Here is a 16,580-nt window from a genome sequence, read left to right on the forward strand (position 1 = left end):
ATCTAGTCTCGTGTGTTGTTCAAAGACACTGTTCCCATGTTTTCTACCTGGATGACCTATCCATTGATGTGAAGTGTTAAAATCCTCTATTGTTATCACATTACTGTCAGTTTCTTCATTTATGTTTGTTAATATTTGCTTTACGTATTTAGGTGCTTCAATGTTGGGTGCATAGATGTTTACAATTGTTATATATCCTCTTTTTGAAGTGATCCCTTTATCATTATATATTGCCCTTCTTGTTACAGTCTTTTTTTAAAAGTCTCTTTTGTCCAGGGCACCTGGGTGGCTAAGTTGGTTAAGTGTCCAACTCTTGATCTCAGCTCAGGTCTTGATATTACAGTTGTAAGTTTAAGCCCCACATTGGGCTCCATGCTGGGTGTGAAGTCCACTTAAAAAAAAAGAAAAGTCTGTTTTGTCCGATATAAGTGTTGATACCTGGCTTTTTTCAGCCTCCATTTGTGTGGAATGTCTTTTTCCATCCCTTCACTTTCAGTCTGTGTGCATCTTTGGATCTGATGTCTCTTGTGGGCAGCATATAGGTGGGTCTTGTTTTTTCATCCATTCCACCATTTTATGTCTTTTGATTGGAGCATTTAGGCCACTTACATTTAAAGTAATTATTGATAGGTATGTATTTATTATCATTTTGTTGTTTTCTGACTGTTTTGTAGTTCTTCTCTGCATCACTTGCTTTCTTGTGTTTGATGACATTGTTATGCTTGGCTTTCTTTGGCTTTATTTTTTTTGTACCTATTATTACAGGTTTTTGGTGTGTGGTTACCAAGAGGTTCATATATAACATTCTAAATATATGGCAATCTATACTAAGTTGATGGTGACCTAAGTTTGAACACATTCTAAAAGAATTGTATTTTTACTCCTCCTTCCACATTTTGCGTGTACACTTACATTTCTCAATTTTGTGGTTACCCTTAATTTTTTAGGTATAATTGATTTTACTACTTTTGTCTTTTAACCTTCATACTAGCTTTATAAGTGACCGCTCTACTACCTTTACTGTATGTTTGCTTTTACTCATGAAATTTTTTTCTTTTCGTAATTTTCTTCTAATTACGGCCTTTTCTTTTCCACTTAAAGAGATTCCTTTAACATTTCTTATAAGGCTGGTCTAGTGATGATGGTTTTTGTTTTTTTGTTTGTTTTTTTTTTTTTTGGTCTGGAAAACTGTATAGTCTTACAGGGTTTCCTTTGTAAGTAACTTTTTGCTTTTCTCTTGCTTTTAAATTTCTCTTTAATCTTTGGCATTTTAATTATTATGTACTGTGGTGTGGTGTGGACCTGCTTGTGTTCCTTTTGTTTGGAACTCTCTGTGCTTCCTGAATCTGAAGGTCTGTTTCCTTCCCCAGTTTAGGGGTTTTCAGCTGTTATTCCTTCAAACAAGCCTTTTGCCCCATTCTCTTCTCGCCTCCTCCTGGGACCCCTGTAATGCCAATGTTTGCTTGCTGGACCTGTTGTCCAGGAGATCCCTTAACCTATCTTCATCTTTTAAATTCTTTTTTATTTTTGCTGTTCAGCTTGTATACATCCATTATCCTATCTCCCAGATCTGTTCTGCATCCTCGAATATACTGTTGATTATTTCATTTATTGTGCTCTTCAGATCTGGTTCTTTTTCATAAAGTTTTCTTTCTCCTTGGTACAATTCTCACTAAATTCATCCACTTTTCTTTCCAGTCCTGTGAGCGTCTTAAGGACCATTACTTTGAACTCTTTATCAGGTACATTGGTTATCTTCATTTCCTTTTCTTTTTCTGAGGTTTTGTCTTGTTCTTTTGTTTGGAACATATTCCTCTCATTTTGCTCAATTTTGTGTTTATGTGAATGGCGGGGCGGGGGTGGGGGAGCACCTACTTCCCCTAATTTGAAAGAGTGGTCTTGTGTATGGTTATGCCCTGTATAGACTGTGTGTGCCTGGTGACTTTGACCGGCTGGAGCTGTAGTTGGCATGGGCGGGGGGGTCCCAGGACAGGCTGTGCTTGGGGCTGCCCTGGTGGAATGGCCTGAGCTGAAGTGGGCATGAGCTGGGGTGTCCCATGGTGTTCTATGCAGAGGGCACCCTGATGGAGCCTCTGGAGCCGAGGCAGGCACAGGCCAGGGGTACTGGGCCACCCCATGTAGAGGGTGCCCTGGCGGAGCAGCTGAAGCGGGGTGCAGGCTGAACGGTCCCAGGCTGCTTTGCATGGGGAGTACCCTAGCCAAGGCAGGTGCAGCCTGGGTGTGCACACAGGGTGCACACAGGGTGTGACCTGGCATGCCAGGTGGTCCCAGGGTAGCAGCACTGCATGCTCCTAACACATATGCTCCACGGCTGCTTTGTGACATCCAGAAACCCCGGCCAGGAGCTCAGGGTAGATTTGAGCTGTATCTGTAGATCTGTGGTTCATCTGAGGCCAGGCGAGTGCTTAGGACCTGTGGAGAGCCAGCTAGGGAGTGTTTCTGGTGTCCAACTTGTCCTGTTAATAATCAGGTGTAAGCAAGCATATCACTGATGCATCCCGAAGTTGGGGTGTGTAGAAGGTAACAGACTGTGTCTTAAGCATCACTGCTCAGGGCCCACAAGCCCCTCCAGGATGCTTTTTTTTTTGCCCAGAGGAAGGGGGAGGCAGGACAGCAGAAGGTAGTCTGGTTGATAGCAGCTTCAGGATGAGCTCCCACGAAGGCACACTGGGGAAGGGCAGGGAGGGCCCACTAGCAACGAGCCCTCCAGGAGGCCAACCTAAGGCAAGGAGGGGTGGCAGGCATGCACGTCAGCCTTGCAGGTGGTCTGAAGGAGAGGAATCCAGACTGTTCTCTAAGACACTGCCCTGCCAGGACTTACCTAAAGCTTACTCTTTCTTTGGGACGTAGTGTTTTAAAATTCAGATGAACCCAAGTCATAGAAAGCTGATGTCCTAAAGGACATCATAGGACATCTGATTGTGTCCCCATTTTCCAGGTGAGAAAATTGAGGCCCAGAGAAGTAAAATGACTCGGACAAACTGGTTGGTTAGGTGTTGTGGCATAGCCACCACTTGTCTGTCCTAGGATGACTAAACATCTCAGGATGGGACACGCCTGGCCGCCTCTACCTATTGGGGATGTAGAGCCATAGCCTCTGTTCACTTCAGAAAGGGCTCCCTCAGGATGATGGCCCGTTTCCTTCCGTCTTGCAGGGCGAAGCCTATTGGGGGCGCCACCAAAGCTTCTCTTTATAGGTCTTCCACGCCTTTCGGTACCTGCAGTTCTGTCCTGCTGGTTAGATTTATTACGAGTCAGAGAGCTCTGCAGGTGCGCAGGGGCAGAATGGGTCCGAAGCTCTCAGCACGAAACGTGAAAACCTTTCTGTAACCCCTTGCCCCCTCTGCCATAGCCACTCCTGCTCCAAGAGTCCCTCCGCCTGCACAGGTGAGAGCCTGTGTGCCCTCTGAGGCAGTGCTGCAGAGTGCTGAGGGCCAGTGCGGGCTTTGTGGTCGCTGCTCAGCAAAGAAGTAAGCGGTGTGTGTGCTCACTCTGGTCTTCGGAGCTGGAGACTCCCAGGCGAAGCAAAAGCGGCTCCTGTCGTCCCAGCCCTTGCTACTCAGAAGCATGATTTCTGGACCAGCAGCATTAGCATGTCCTGGGAGCTAGCTAGAAATGCAGACTCTCAGGCCCACCCAGACTTCCTGAGTTGGCACCTGCGTGGTAAGACCTTCACCAGGACTCCCAGGAGCGGCACAGGGGAGCCGCGCTAGGGTAAGCTCCCTGTCCCCAGGGTCACCTTCTTCCAGGGCCGGGCCAAACATCGGTTGTCCGGTCACTTCACCCACCTAGAAAAATGCAGCCAGCAAGCACTGAAGCTTGTCTTGCCTTCCCCCCAGCACTTCAAAAAGACAAGTCAGGACCAGAAAGTTAGGCGATAAAGCTCTTAGCTTTACAGGACAAATACTCAGACTTCGCCCAGAGACCGAGAAAGTACTCAAAAGCCAAGTAGTTGGCGGCTTTTGCTTTGGGGCAGTGATACCCCACGGCACTGCTGGTACCCAAAGCTGTCTCATAGCTGCTCTTATGGGGAGGACTCTGAGGGACTGCAGTTTATCAAAGGGCAGCTGGGCAGTATGTCTTAGAAAGTCCTAGAAAGCTAATTTACATGCAGCCGTCCTCCCCGCACCCAGGAACACCTGATACACGAGGAGGTTGTCTGCCTCCATAACTCTGACGCTTTGCTGCTGAGCTGACCTGCCCTTCATCCCGGCCGCAGCCCAACTCTTTTCGGTGGTTGACAAGACACACGGGAGCCAAGGAAAGGATTTTTTTTTTTAGACTTTTTTTTTTTTTTTTGGTTTTTAAAGAAACTGCATACATCAGAGACAAACAATAATTTAAATACCATGCAGTTTCTGTATGTACAAAACCTAGGCCATAGAGATCCAGTTTAATTTGTATTGTATTTACATCGTCTTCCTCACACAGCCATCATCTGTTAAATTAGAACACGGGAGAGCGCTCCTATACGAAGACAAACTATGTACAGACACCCGGGAAGCCACTGGAAAAAGCAACTGGTTTGGGGACTGACAGACAGATGGGAAGAAAAAGTCATCGGAGGTGACCTCCACCCACTGGCTGTGCACGGGGAGAGTCTGAAATCCCATTCATCGAAGCACACACCACAATATTCATTCGGCAAATATAAATACACGTCCATAGCGGGAGAAAAATAAACCCAGAGGTTTTTTTTTTTGTTGTTTTTTTTGTTTTTTTTTTTTTTTATCACACCTACCATCACGTTGTTTGGTTTCTCTAATTGGACATAAAGGCTAACGTTTTAAAAGTTTTACAGGGCTTTGGAGAGGAATCGATCAGCAATTTTTGAAACACAGCAAGGAGGCCAACAGGAGTCCCTTCTGCCACAGGAGGTGGTGCGGAGCATGGGGCAATGTCTGCTTTCAAGAGGGAAACCTCTTGAGAAACTTCACATTCTTCCTCACAGTGACCCAGAGGACAGAAGGCTCAACTGGAAACTGACACGCACAAGACCTTTGAGAATCGCAGCTTTTTCAGAAAAGGGGATGCATTTTAAACCATCTAGCCCATCTCTCCCTTTTTTTTTAATTGTCAATTTGCCATCTTAGAAAGTAACACCTCTTCCAGTTGTCCTAACGATATGGCAAAACAAAGAAATTGGGATAGATTTCTAGAAAGACCTCAGGATTTCATGAAAGGGAGGAGGCGGCAGAGGGCCAACCTGTGGTCCATGGAGGTGGCAGAGCCCCCTGAGCTGGGCTTGAAATAATCGCCCACCTTGATGGCGGGTGGGATTTCTGTAGCACAGCAGGTGCACCCGAATTCCTGCAACTGACTTCTCCCAAAGGGTGCTCTTCGGGGATGGAGGCTGAAATTGTGTTCAATTTCTCCCCAGCTCCAAGCGGACTGCAAGAACAGGGCACTTTGGGCAGGAAACCTGGGCTGCTGGCTGGCTGCAGGAAACGGACTTGGGCGTCACGTTCCCAGGGCATCAGAGGCCCAAAAATCAAAGCCAGCAAAGAAGCCATTGGCCTTCGAGGGAGGAGTCCAGGCGATGGAATGAGTTCCCGTAGGACTCGCTCCTGGGCCCGCGGAAGGCCTGGCCATCATGTCAGGGCCCTGTGAGCCGCATGAAGACAGCTGTGAGTTACAGGAAGCTCAGACTCCAACCCGGGCAAGGCAGGCACCTCCGCCTGGAACATGTGCCCGCTGTAGAGAAGTTAAACGAAAGAGCCCTACATCTTTCGTCACACCATTTGCACATTCAAACGTCAGTAAGCCTTTCGGGAAGACTGTGTTTACAGCCACGCTAAAATCCCGACCACGTTTTCCCTGAACTATCAGATTCCACATTCAAAGAGAAAAGGATCTAGTGACGGCCCCTCCTTGGGCCAGGCAGCGGCGTGCTCACTCCCGGTGGTACGGGGACAACTTTGCGACGGCTACTGGGCACTGCCTGAAGAACTGCCCTGAGCTCCCCCAGACTCTGCACAGCTCCTGGGTTAACGGCGGCCACAGGGGCTGGTAATGCCTGCCGAAAATACAACGGCCTCGCCGATGGGTGTGCATCCCAAGAGTAACTTGCTTCCCACACGTTTTGGGGTGGGAACTGGTCAACTCCTTTCTGTGAAGGCCAGTCTGGGATCTTCCTAAATCTCGGGCATGTGTGGAGCAGAGCAAGCCATTACCGAGAAAAATCACGGTAACTGTGAGACCACGACGGAGGTCCAGGCAGGGCTTGGTGACAGAGGGCCCTACAGGGTCTGTCAGGCAGGAAAACAGAAGCAGCCGCGACGGGCCCCGTGAAGAGAGTGGATAGGGTTTTGGGGGCTGGCCTTCCACTCACTGCACATCTTACCCGGGGTGTCCCCGTCAGGAGGGCATGGCCTTCCTGTGGTCCCAAGCGAATGGGACAGCTAGAGATACACCTCCCATCAGCTTTACCAGCACCACGAGGGAGAGGAAGGATGCTCTCCAGATGGGCAGGAGCAGGAAGGTACAGCACGGGCAGGTGTGGCTGGTGTTTGCGCCATTCTGGCATATGCCAAACCCTGAAGGCCCTCCACAGAAACTCTTCAGTGCAAAGAAAGGAGACTAGAAGGCCATCGGGTGGTTCTGGAGTCCCAGTCCGTCAGACCGGCGAGCCAGTCTTTCAGGAATGGTTTCTGGCTTGCATGCATTGGTCCTACGATCAGAAGCTGTTACCTTCCAACCCATACAGTCACTGGCCCTGGGGTGCGTGGAGAAAACGAACATCAGCCAAGCAGTTTCTCTCCCCAGCCTCTCCGTCCTCACCAGGCTCCTTACACTCAGCTGCACCAATGCCACGGGCGTCCCACAGCAGTGGCCGGGCGCACAAGACCACCCGTGACATTTGGCTTTTTTAACACAGATGGGTCAATTCGAACTGAGCAGATGACAACTTCCCCTGTGCACACCAGAGCTTCCCGGGAGGCAGCTCCACTCAGTCTGAGGGGACAGGATAGGTGCTCAGTGCCGGCCTTCCATACCTGCAGCCTACACACTCTCGAGACAGACAGTCGACCACAGACTCCCCCAGAAAAGCATCTTCCCTTTTGTTCACGGTATGGATGACGGCTGAAGGGAGAGAAAGGACAGGGGTGACTGAGAACAGTGCTCCCTCTCAGCCTCCTCCTCCTAAGAGGCCCCCAAGTCGGACGCCACACCCGGAGCCAGTGTGTTTGGCCAAGTCTAGAAAGCCAACCAGACCATGTGCACAGTCCATTCCAGGCCGAACCCACCGCCTCAGCTTTCTTTGGACCCAGGTGACAGACACTTGAGGGGAAGAGGTTCGCTGGAGCCTAAATGAACACGGCACCTGCCAGGCCTGGAGGGAGAGGACCAGGACCGCTCCGAGCGCCGGGAAGTCTCCACTCTGGCCTGCCGGTGCCCTCGGAGTCCGCGGCGGTACCAGCAGCTCTGACCGCGGAGTGGTGACCGCTGGGCTTTCGCAAAGAGAATCCTGATCGGGTTTCCTTTTTCTTCTTCTTCTTTTTAAAAAAAGGCAGTTCAGAAGATTTACATCATAATGGGGAAGTGAATAAATACCAGCACTTATGGTTCTTATAAATTTATGTTTCGAAGACAGCATAGCACTCAGGAGGAATTTGACTGTTAAGGTCGGTGAAACCTAGAAAACAAATAATTAAGTCAAGACCAAGGGGCTGCTAGGGATGCCAGATGCCACAGCCTGAGCTTCCCATCCTCAGACTCCCCGTGGCTGACGAGTGGCAGGTTAAATCTGGTTAAACCTCCGGCCAAAGGCACATCCCTAACAGAACTCCTCAAGTACTCGAGCCCCCACGGAATTCACCTTATGTTTGGGAGTAGTTTCATCTGGAGCTCCTGGGGGCCCAAACCGGACGGCCCTGGTGGCCCTCGGCCCACGCTCTCAGCCTGGACTCAGCAGCAAGGCTGAGCCCAGGCGCCAGTCGGCACGTCCTGTGTGACCGTATATCAGCCCCTTAAATCTCTCTGTGCCTAAGTTTCCCCGAAGGAGGATATGGGCCCACGGAATCACAGGGGTGAACCCACTCTGGAAGTCCCATGTGGATTTGGTATTTTGCCCAGGCTTGGCTTGGGCTGACTGGATATAAATGTCAACGGGCTTTTCTTCTCAGCTTAGGTTTCCATAAAAACCCGCTCTGGGGTTATGGGTGGTCTGGCACTTAACAGATCTTTAAGTGACAAACCAGGCCTTCAGAAGGTCGCGGTGCTCCTTCCCCTCGATTTGGAAACCACGGCGGACCTTCTCTTATCCCCCACCCCTCCCCGCCACACCACCTGTAATCCGGCAGCAGATGGCAGTTAGTCGGGAAGCAGCCATGACCATCTGAAGGAAAAAAAAGGGAAAAGAACCCCTCAATTTACTAACCTTGTTAAATGTCTACTCAATTCATGAACTTCCATTTCAGTGCTTTTAAATTCATTGAGCTCCTTTCGAATGGCAGCCTGGAATGAAGAGAGGTCCGTGAAATGCAGAAGAGACAGATGGAAGGGAGTTCGCTTATTACCTGTTTTGTTTGACAAAGCCGAACGACCCAGTATAAGCATGGAAAATGAATTCCTTCACTGGGAGGGGAAAGAAAATCACCTGGAACCGACAGAGAATCCCCCCGCCCCCTAAATGTAAGTCGCAAATGATATCTGGCCTACTGCCCAAAGTGTCTTTTTCTTCCTCTCTCCGAGGAGCACCTCCGGGGAAGCAGGAGGCCATGCAGATCTGCCCCACGCTCCTGGGGTCTTGAGTGCACTTTTAAAGTTGTGGTGTTTTTTCAATGTTTTCTTTTTGAGACAGTGCGAGCAGGGGAGGGGAACAGAGAGAGGGGGACAGAAGATCCGAAGCTGGCTCCGCACCGATGGCATCAAGTCTGATGCGGGGCTCCACCCCGCGAACCGTGAGACCATGACCTGAGACAAAGAAGCTCAACCGACAGAGCCGCCTGATGCCCCGAGTGCACATTTAAATGTCAACCCCTCATCTTCCGTAGGCAAACAATCTAAGCTCAGCACAAGCACTGTGCTGCCTCAGGATGGGTCGTTCTAGAAGGGGTGGGTCAAATTCCTCAGTCAAACTAAGGGAATGGGTGATTGCCAGCCGCCTCCTTTCCATTTGATTTACAAAGACCTCGCTCTTTCACAGCTCTGTTGATTTGGAGGTGGTCTATGCCGTTATCAAGGGTGTGGCCTCTTTTTGAGTAGCTGCTCCCTTCCAGCAGCACCCGTAGATGTGCTGCGGCTGAGGGAGGGCAGGCAGGCAGGATGCAAGGAGAGACGAGGAGGTGGAACAGAAGGTTCTGACACTGCAGGAAACTTCACTTCCTCCCCAGGCACTGAAATTCTAAACATGCGCTCTTTTCCAGAGCTACTTCTAATGTTCATTTATTTTTGAGAGAGAGAGGGAGAGAGAGTGGGGGAGAGGCAGAGAGAAAGAGAGACACAGAATCCGAAGCAGGCTCCAGGCTCTGAGCGGTCAGCACAGAGCCCGACGTGGGGCTCGAACTACAAACCGTGAAATCATGACCTGAGCTGAAGTCAGACGCTTAACCGACTGAGCCACCCAGGCGCTCCCTCCCAGAGCTCCTTCTAATGGGAGTGCAGTAAAACCTTGGTTTGTGAACATAGTTCATTCCGGAAACACGCCTGCAATCCAAAGCACTTGTGTACCAAAGCGAATTTCAAGAACCACTGGCTCAGCTGTGATCATGTGACGTTCGGCGTCACGCTCTACTCACATTCCAAGATGTCGCTCATTTATCAAGTTAACATTTGTTAGAAACGTGTGCTTGTCTTCCTCACAGTCCGAGGTTTTGCTGTATTTCCTTCGATGGGACTGTCAAGGCACTGAGAGGCCGGAAAGGCCGGCAGGCAGGATCAGGGTGGCTCCCCCCAGAGAAGGCAGGCACACCCCCCCTCTGTGGGCGCCACTTCCTGTTCTTGTGCCGCAGCTCTTGAGGAACTGGGTTCCCTGAATGCGACGCACAACTTCAGCACGTGCATGGGGAGACGCGCTGTACTTTCCCCCCGCTTTTCTGATACCCCCCCTCATCCTCGGTCAGCAAGGGCGCTGCAGTCAGGCTGTGAACAAAAGGCAGGAGGTGCCAGGGCTCCTTCCTCTGTTCCCGTTTACGTGACACAACAGCCTGGGGGCTGGGCCTCTGGGTCTGTGTGTCTGTCTGGTGGATGGTGGTGCCGGTTCCTGGGGTCACTACCACAGATGCCTGTCCGGGGAAGCAATGAGTGTTACGTTTAAGAGGAGGGCAGAGGCTTCCACTCCATCGGGACCTGTGGGTGGACCCACCGTGTGGGAGGCATTTCTGGAAAGCCTGCTTCTGGCCCCAATGTTCCCACCCGCGTGCGGCGGCTTCCCTGTGTTCAAACTCCCTGCGCTCGATCAGGCCAGAGTCTGCGCTGTAGACGGCCTCGCCCTGCAGCCCACATAAGAAAGGCACCGGCCCTGCGAATTCGTGGGGCGAAGGCAGGACTCAAGAGAAGGCCTCCGATGTATGCCAGAGTCTCCCCAGTGTCACCTGCACACCAGACGTGGTCATTATTTTAGATTTTGTTTTAAAAGGCCCTTAGCTCTCCAGTTCCTAACAGTGACTGGACTAGGGTCCCAAAGGATTACGCAGCAGAGGTTCATTTCGATTTATGGTCCAGGGGACAGGTGAGAATTCCCTTTTGCTTCACTGCCTTTCTTACAAAACTCAGCCTCAGATTCTTCTTGTTTTCCAAACGGATGACGGTTTAGCGTAGCGAGGCACGTTTTGCCGTCTCTGTGATTTGTGGCCCGTTTCTACCGTTAGGGTATAATAACCGCAGACACAGTGAGCTGGTCTCTTTAGTTTTGCGAATCCTACTGGGTGCCGAGGACAGCGTCCTCTCCACGAAGGGCTGCCAGAAGCCTGGAGCCTCGCACTCGTGAACCGTTCTGTGCCCATACAGATGTTCTGTTTCTGTGGGCACAGCCACCCACGCGGCCTCTCCTCCTGCTGTCACTCAGCATGACATTATGTGACTGTCGCGTGCCTTCTCTTCGGCAGTGGAGAATCAATTCGGTGACCTCCCCGCAGGTTATCTGGAGCCCTGGGAGAAGCGGCACCCTCAGCAGGCCCAGGGGGCGCTCGGCACCCCATGACGGCCACTGCAACCACGGCCTCGCTGCTGGTCTCATCCCGGGGTCCCGGCAGCAAGCGGGAACGCCAACGCGGGGGGAGACTGAGGCACGAGGACCCCCTACCCCACTCCTCGCCCCTCGGCTTACTTTGTCGGCAGCGGTGAGGCGGGTCCACGGCTTGTCGGCCCTGCGGTCATAGTCCTGAGCGTCAGCCACCTCCACGTAGTCACTGAAACGGATGAGGATCTTTCTTTCTCGAAGTTCTTCCACTGTGGGTCTTTGGCTGAGCTGCAGGGAGGGAGAGAGATGGACCCGGTCAGCCAGAGGAGTGTAGACTGCTGGGTCGGTGGGAAAAAGAGGTCCTGAGAGGCAACCAACACGTCCCTCAGCAAGTGAGGGGCAGGGCCCGGGGTGGGGACCTAGGGCTTCTGACTCCTGGACCTGGGACTTTTCCAGAACTCAAAGAGAGAGAGCTTTACTATCCCCTGAGCTACCTTCAGGCTCATCCGGATAGACAGGTAGGCTGACTCTTAACACTGCAGCGTCTCCTTGTAAGCGGCCTGTCTGCCCGCGTGGGTGTGGGCGTCCGCTGTGGATTTTCCCACACCCGTACCGCGCCTCCCACTCGGGGACGGGAACCTCACACCAGGCTTCGGTCTCATTCTGGATTTGTAAGCCCATGCCCGTGTGTCAGATTGAGTGTGCTCTGCAGGACGGGGCTGGAAATCGTTTTAAATGCGTGTGTTTTAGACCCCCCCAAAGGGCGGATGTGCGAACAATACGCAAATTCAGGGGTCCGCAGCCATGATGTACGAGGCCAGAGGGGACCCCTGCTCCTCACAGTCTGTCCGCAAATGCAGGGCGAGGCTGGGTTTAGGCCAGGAAGGCATGGGACGGGCCTTCAGGACGGGTCTGCGGCGAGGGGTGCAGCAACTAGGACGAGAATGTGTATTTATTTAGCCGCCTCGCGGTCCCAGTCACGAGCACCCGCCCTTTGTACTTGGGCGGCACAAGGCTGACGTTTCTATCATCGCTTCCCGTCACTGGGTTTATTTCTCCCGGAGCAACACCGTCGCCGTGTCTTCAGGATGCTGTGAACGCACGTTTAACCGACGTTATTTTAAAGCACTTTTTCCTCCAAGCCCTACGCTGTATTCACTTCTATCAACAGAAAGTGCAGTCAGATACAACCCCACCACAAAGGCCTATACAACACACACAGACGCACAAGTGAATCCCAGCCACCCTGGCTGTCCTGCCTCGATTTCCCGCGGCTGCCACACACCTTTGGTGGTGCCAGCGTGCTCCCGCCCGCCGCCAGCCGGTGGACCGTGGAAGAGCACGCGGAGAAGGAGTTAGATGATTGCCCGGCTGGGATCAAACAGAATGGAGCCCGGTACGGCCAGGCTGCAGGCGGGACCAAAGCAGCCTGCGGCTCCCTCTTGGCCAATGGTGGGAGGGGGGATGTGGGGGATCAGAGGCCTAGCGGGCTGTGGCCCACTTGCCTGGGCCACACGCAGCCCCCTGTCAGAGTGGTTCAGATCTGTGCGGAGGCAGCCCTGGCGTTCCTGGGACAGGACCCTCTGGTGTCAGTGCTGTCCTGTCGCAGGAAACCCACAGCTGTCCCAGGCTTCGTGGGGTACTGTGAACAGTCCATCCGGACTCAAACACGTGCCCTCTGCAACGTGAGTTCAGGCAGCTTTTGCACACTCGTTAAAATACGTGCAAACATTTCCTGGTTCCCCAGCTACACAAGGACTCCTGCTCAACATCTCTGGTGCTTCTTAGGACTAGCAAGATTTACCGCGAAATGCTGGGCAGGTGGTGCTAATTTCTAAGTGTACTGTGACAAGAGGAAGGTTAAGCACGGAAGTTCTAGTTTATATTTCCAGAAATCATGCTCTGGATACTTTACCAACAGACTTGGTGGCAGTCTGGAGCGAACAGAAAACTAAATGTTAGATCCAAAGGGCAGGGGCTATTTTTCATGCCTGAGTCCCATCGGAGACTTGAGACACGATCTCTCCAAATCGATAAGGCGCTGCTCCCAAGTGCTAGGAGGGAAGGAATGAGGAGGGGACCGGTTTCTTCCCCGGGGGGGGGGGGGTTCTCGGGTGGTGTGTAGGCCACTTAACCAATGCCCCCTGGGACTCTCCACTGTGAGCATGGGCTCGTGCCCCTGGCTACTTAGTGCTCAGATGTGCCTTTGGCTTGCCTTTGGGGTACATGAACCTAGGGTCCTTCCTCAGATGGCGAGGAAATGATCCTTGTGGCCGAAGTCCGTTTTCTGGGGATGGCGGGCTAGAAGAAGGGGCGGGGGGGGGGGTGGTGGGGCAGAGGTTGGAAGCATTATGTTTCAATCTACGGCAGAAATATCACTTGCAACCAAATACTGAAAAGTAAATTACTTGAGGCCCCAGATCCACTACTAATACAACTTGACCCAAGTGCATTTCCCCTTTCCCTCTCCTCCCTCCCTTCCTTTCTTCTTCCCATCCATCTATCCATTTAGCTAGCCAGCATGTTTTTTTTTTTTTTCCCAAAGGGGGAGGCTGGCATTTATTAAAAGACAGAGCACATACTTTTTAGGTTAGTCTCAATTTGGCTGAAGAAAACGACTGGTCTGTTGCTATCAGTGTCCATACAGGACACTCTCATTTTTCTCCCTACTGCATTAGAACGAAATAGAACTGAATCGAGGAAACCTTAGGGCTGCGGGTAACCGAACGACAGCCATGGTCACTGGCATCTGGTCTTGCTGTGCTCAAGGCTCCAGAGGAGAAAGATCTGCCCAGGGCCAGGAGGCACCACAGAATTCCCTACCTGCTGGCAGGCTCACATCTCTGTCGGCAAAAACAGAGGTGAAAGTGCCTTCCGGTCTTCCCCTTCAAAGCGGTTCTCCCTTCCCTTAAAGTCATTTTTCATTCCCCAAGCCAGTCCCAGGGGAGGGCAAATGCTGAAATTATAAGGCAGCTTTCCTGGGAGAAGGAAGGAGAGGGGACCGGGAGGAAGAGAAGGAAGTTCTCTTGCCTTGGAGACCTGCAAAAATGGGGCTATTTGGGGGCACCTGTCCCTAGCGGTACCCATCCTTCGGGAGATGGCGGGGGAGGGAACCCTCCTCCCTTGCCAAATTATGCAATTAGCTGACTTTTTGTATACTCTTTTTAAAAAGACACGAACTAAATATAGTCTTAAGTATTTTCCTATTTCTAGCTTTTAGCAAGAAACCCTCAAGTTTAGGAGACTTTGGGCGCAGCAATCAATGAATTTTATGAAAATGTGATTTTTTTTTTCCTGAAATGTCTAGACCTTTCTGTATCAGAAAGGAGGGGTTATCACCAGCCTCCTCTGGATAGTCTAAGTCATTTCAAGGACACACTTAAAACAAGGCGGCGTATCTTCCCCAGTCCTCCTCACTACTCAGCCTCGGGAGAAAGGACGCCCTGCCTCCAAAGATGGGGTGGTCTTAGGGATTTAAAGAATCAGACCTTGACTTGGGTGAGGGCACCTGGATAAAGTGAGGTCACTAGCTCTTGTTTGAGTTCCCAACCAGGGGGACGCCAGCCTGTCATCTGGCCTTTCAGGCTCTTGTTTATTTTCCTTATAATTGGGATAGCATTTGGCTTGTCACTGGGTATTTGGGATGCTCCAAGGGAGACAAAGTCAGAGACGCACAAATCATCACCTTAATAATTGGCATGATGTTTTAGGATCTCTGCATTTCTTCCTTTACATAATATTTCTAGGGAGAAAAGTCCATTCATAAACCTTTGAAAATTAATTTTAATGGGTCTCTTAACTGTCTCTAAGATTTGAGTATCTTTCTCTCAAGAAGGTTACTGTAGGAGGCTGATTAAAAACAGAACATAGTTCCATTTCCTGTGTGTTATCAATTGATTAAACTTGTCAACACCATCCAGGAATAGCCTCAACTAAGAGTCTGTTACTGGAGAGGCCACTCATATGGAATTAGATCCACTCGGGTCTGTGTCACACTGCCGCATCACCTATTCTGGGGGTGAAAATACATAAGAATTCCAGCTTTGTGACTTTAAGTGCTTTTCAAACACCTGCAGTAAATTTATCAGCTCTTTGGGCATTTTCCTAAATTCAGTAATTCAAGCTGGATCTGGCAAAATAAAACCAAGTAGTTCTCAGTTCATAGGTAAGGCACAGTATCAGGGGAGGCAAGGAAAACTTACTCTCCCAGGGTCACAGCAAATAACTGCATTACATTTGAACTACCGATTTTGATCATGATGTTCCCATGCTTGGTGGCATTACGGTGAATTTCTCAAAAACAAAATGTTCACGGTAACTGAAAACATAATGCACCTGACATCAAGCTGCCTGGGGGGAGGGAGGCATGGGTGTCACAGAATCAAGCAGTGGAATGTCACCAGCCCAAAGCACTGAAGGCCATGAAACTGAGCTGACCACCGTCCCCAGGGGGAGTCCCGGAAAATCTAGAGAGCCGCTCACTCTCACAGCGGAGGCGCGGGGCCACTGACAGAACTTCCTCCGGGCCAGGCAGCTGCAAGGCCACCGGGGCCCGCAGGCGGCACGGGAGCCAAGGGCGGCCCGCGCTGTCCTGTCCCAGCTCCCGCCTGGAGAACCCGCTCACCTTTCGAGTTAACCTCCTCTTGATTTCTCTTTTCTCCTCTTGTTCCTCCTGTTCATTCCGAGCTGCAAGAAACATTGACCATGCTTTGGTTTTGGGAGCAGTGTCACACGCAAGTGTACCCTCTGAACCTCTGCAGGCTCCAGGCCAAGCCCCTCATGACCTGAACAAGGGGAGAGCGAGCTCCTGTACCCCCCCCCCCCACCCCACTGCGGCCACCCTCCTGCCTATGGGACGCTTTCCAAACTGCCTGCCTTGTTTCAAACTGATGGTGAGCTGGCTGACCTTACTGTGTTTTCCGTGTGTGTCACAGGTTTTCAAGTCTCCAGGCAGAAATGCCAGGCTGAGAAGTATGGCTCTAAGGCAGGGAGGTAGGTCCTAACAGGATGAGGGTGTTAGCAGGGACATGGGCCTCTGGAGGGAGGCGAGGCTCCCTTCCTTGGACAAGACTCAGGCCGGCTCAACTCTGCCTTGGGCCTCACAGTGACTGATGGGGGCTCATTGTGATGTGGCCTCATGTCTGGTGCTCTGTGGGGACAGAACAGAAGACCAGCCTGTGGGGGTGCCTGCCACTGGCTGCAGAAATGAAACCAGGCACGGCTGAGTCCGAATGCAGCACTGGGCACGCGGAGAGGGATTTCAAAACGCTCACCTTTCGCAAGCCCTGATTCCATTAATTCTTTGAATCTTCCAAGAAGTCCACAGAGCAGGTGTGAGGCCAGAGTGTGGGACACAATTGCCTGCATTTAGACTTTTAAGGAGTGTCTTAGGAGAGCAGACTTCGGAGTCTAAACGTTCTTGGCTTGATATGCGGGG

General features: G+C 51.3%; 1 protein-coding gene across 7 annotated transcripts in view; it reads right to left on the minus strand.

The window, feature by feature from the left end:
- Nucleotides 1–4,281: 4,281 nt before the first annotated feature.
- PHACTR1 (phosphatase and actin regulator 1) overlaps nt 4,282–16,580 on the minus strand; it is a 307,440-nt gene continuing 295,141 nt past the window's right edge. For 5 of the 7 annotated variants that reach the window (XM_047859038.1, XM_047859037.1, XM_047859039.1 and 2 more), the window contains exons 10-13: nt 15,768–15,829; nt 11,291–11,431; nt 8,402–8,478; nt 4,283–7,657 (exon numbers count right to left, since the gene is read on the minus strand). In XM_047859038.1, coding sequence (XP_047714994.1) covers nt 7,642–7,657; nt 8,402–8,478; nt 11,291–11,431; nt 15,768–15,829 — 296 coding nt within the window. In that variant the 3' untranslated portion in view covers nt 4,283–7,641. Of the gene's footprint in view, nt 7,658–8,401; nt 8,479–11,290; nt 11,432–15,767; nt 15,830–16,580 lie in introns of those variants that run through there. The other 2 variants (XM_047859034.1, XR_007152213.1) reach the window with 2 other exon arrangements.

This window comes from Prionailurus viverrinus, chromosome B2 (genome assembly GCF_022837055.1).
Source record: "Prionailurus viverrinus isolate Anna chromosome B2, UM_Priviv_1.0, whole genome shotgun sequence".
NCBI lineage: Eukaryota > Metazoa > Chordata > Mammalia > Carnivora > Felidae > Prionailurus > Prionailurus viverrinus.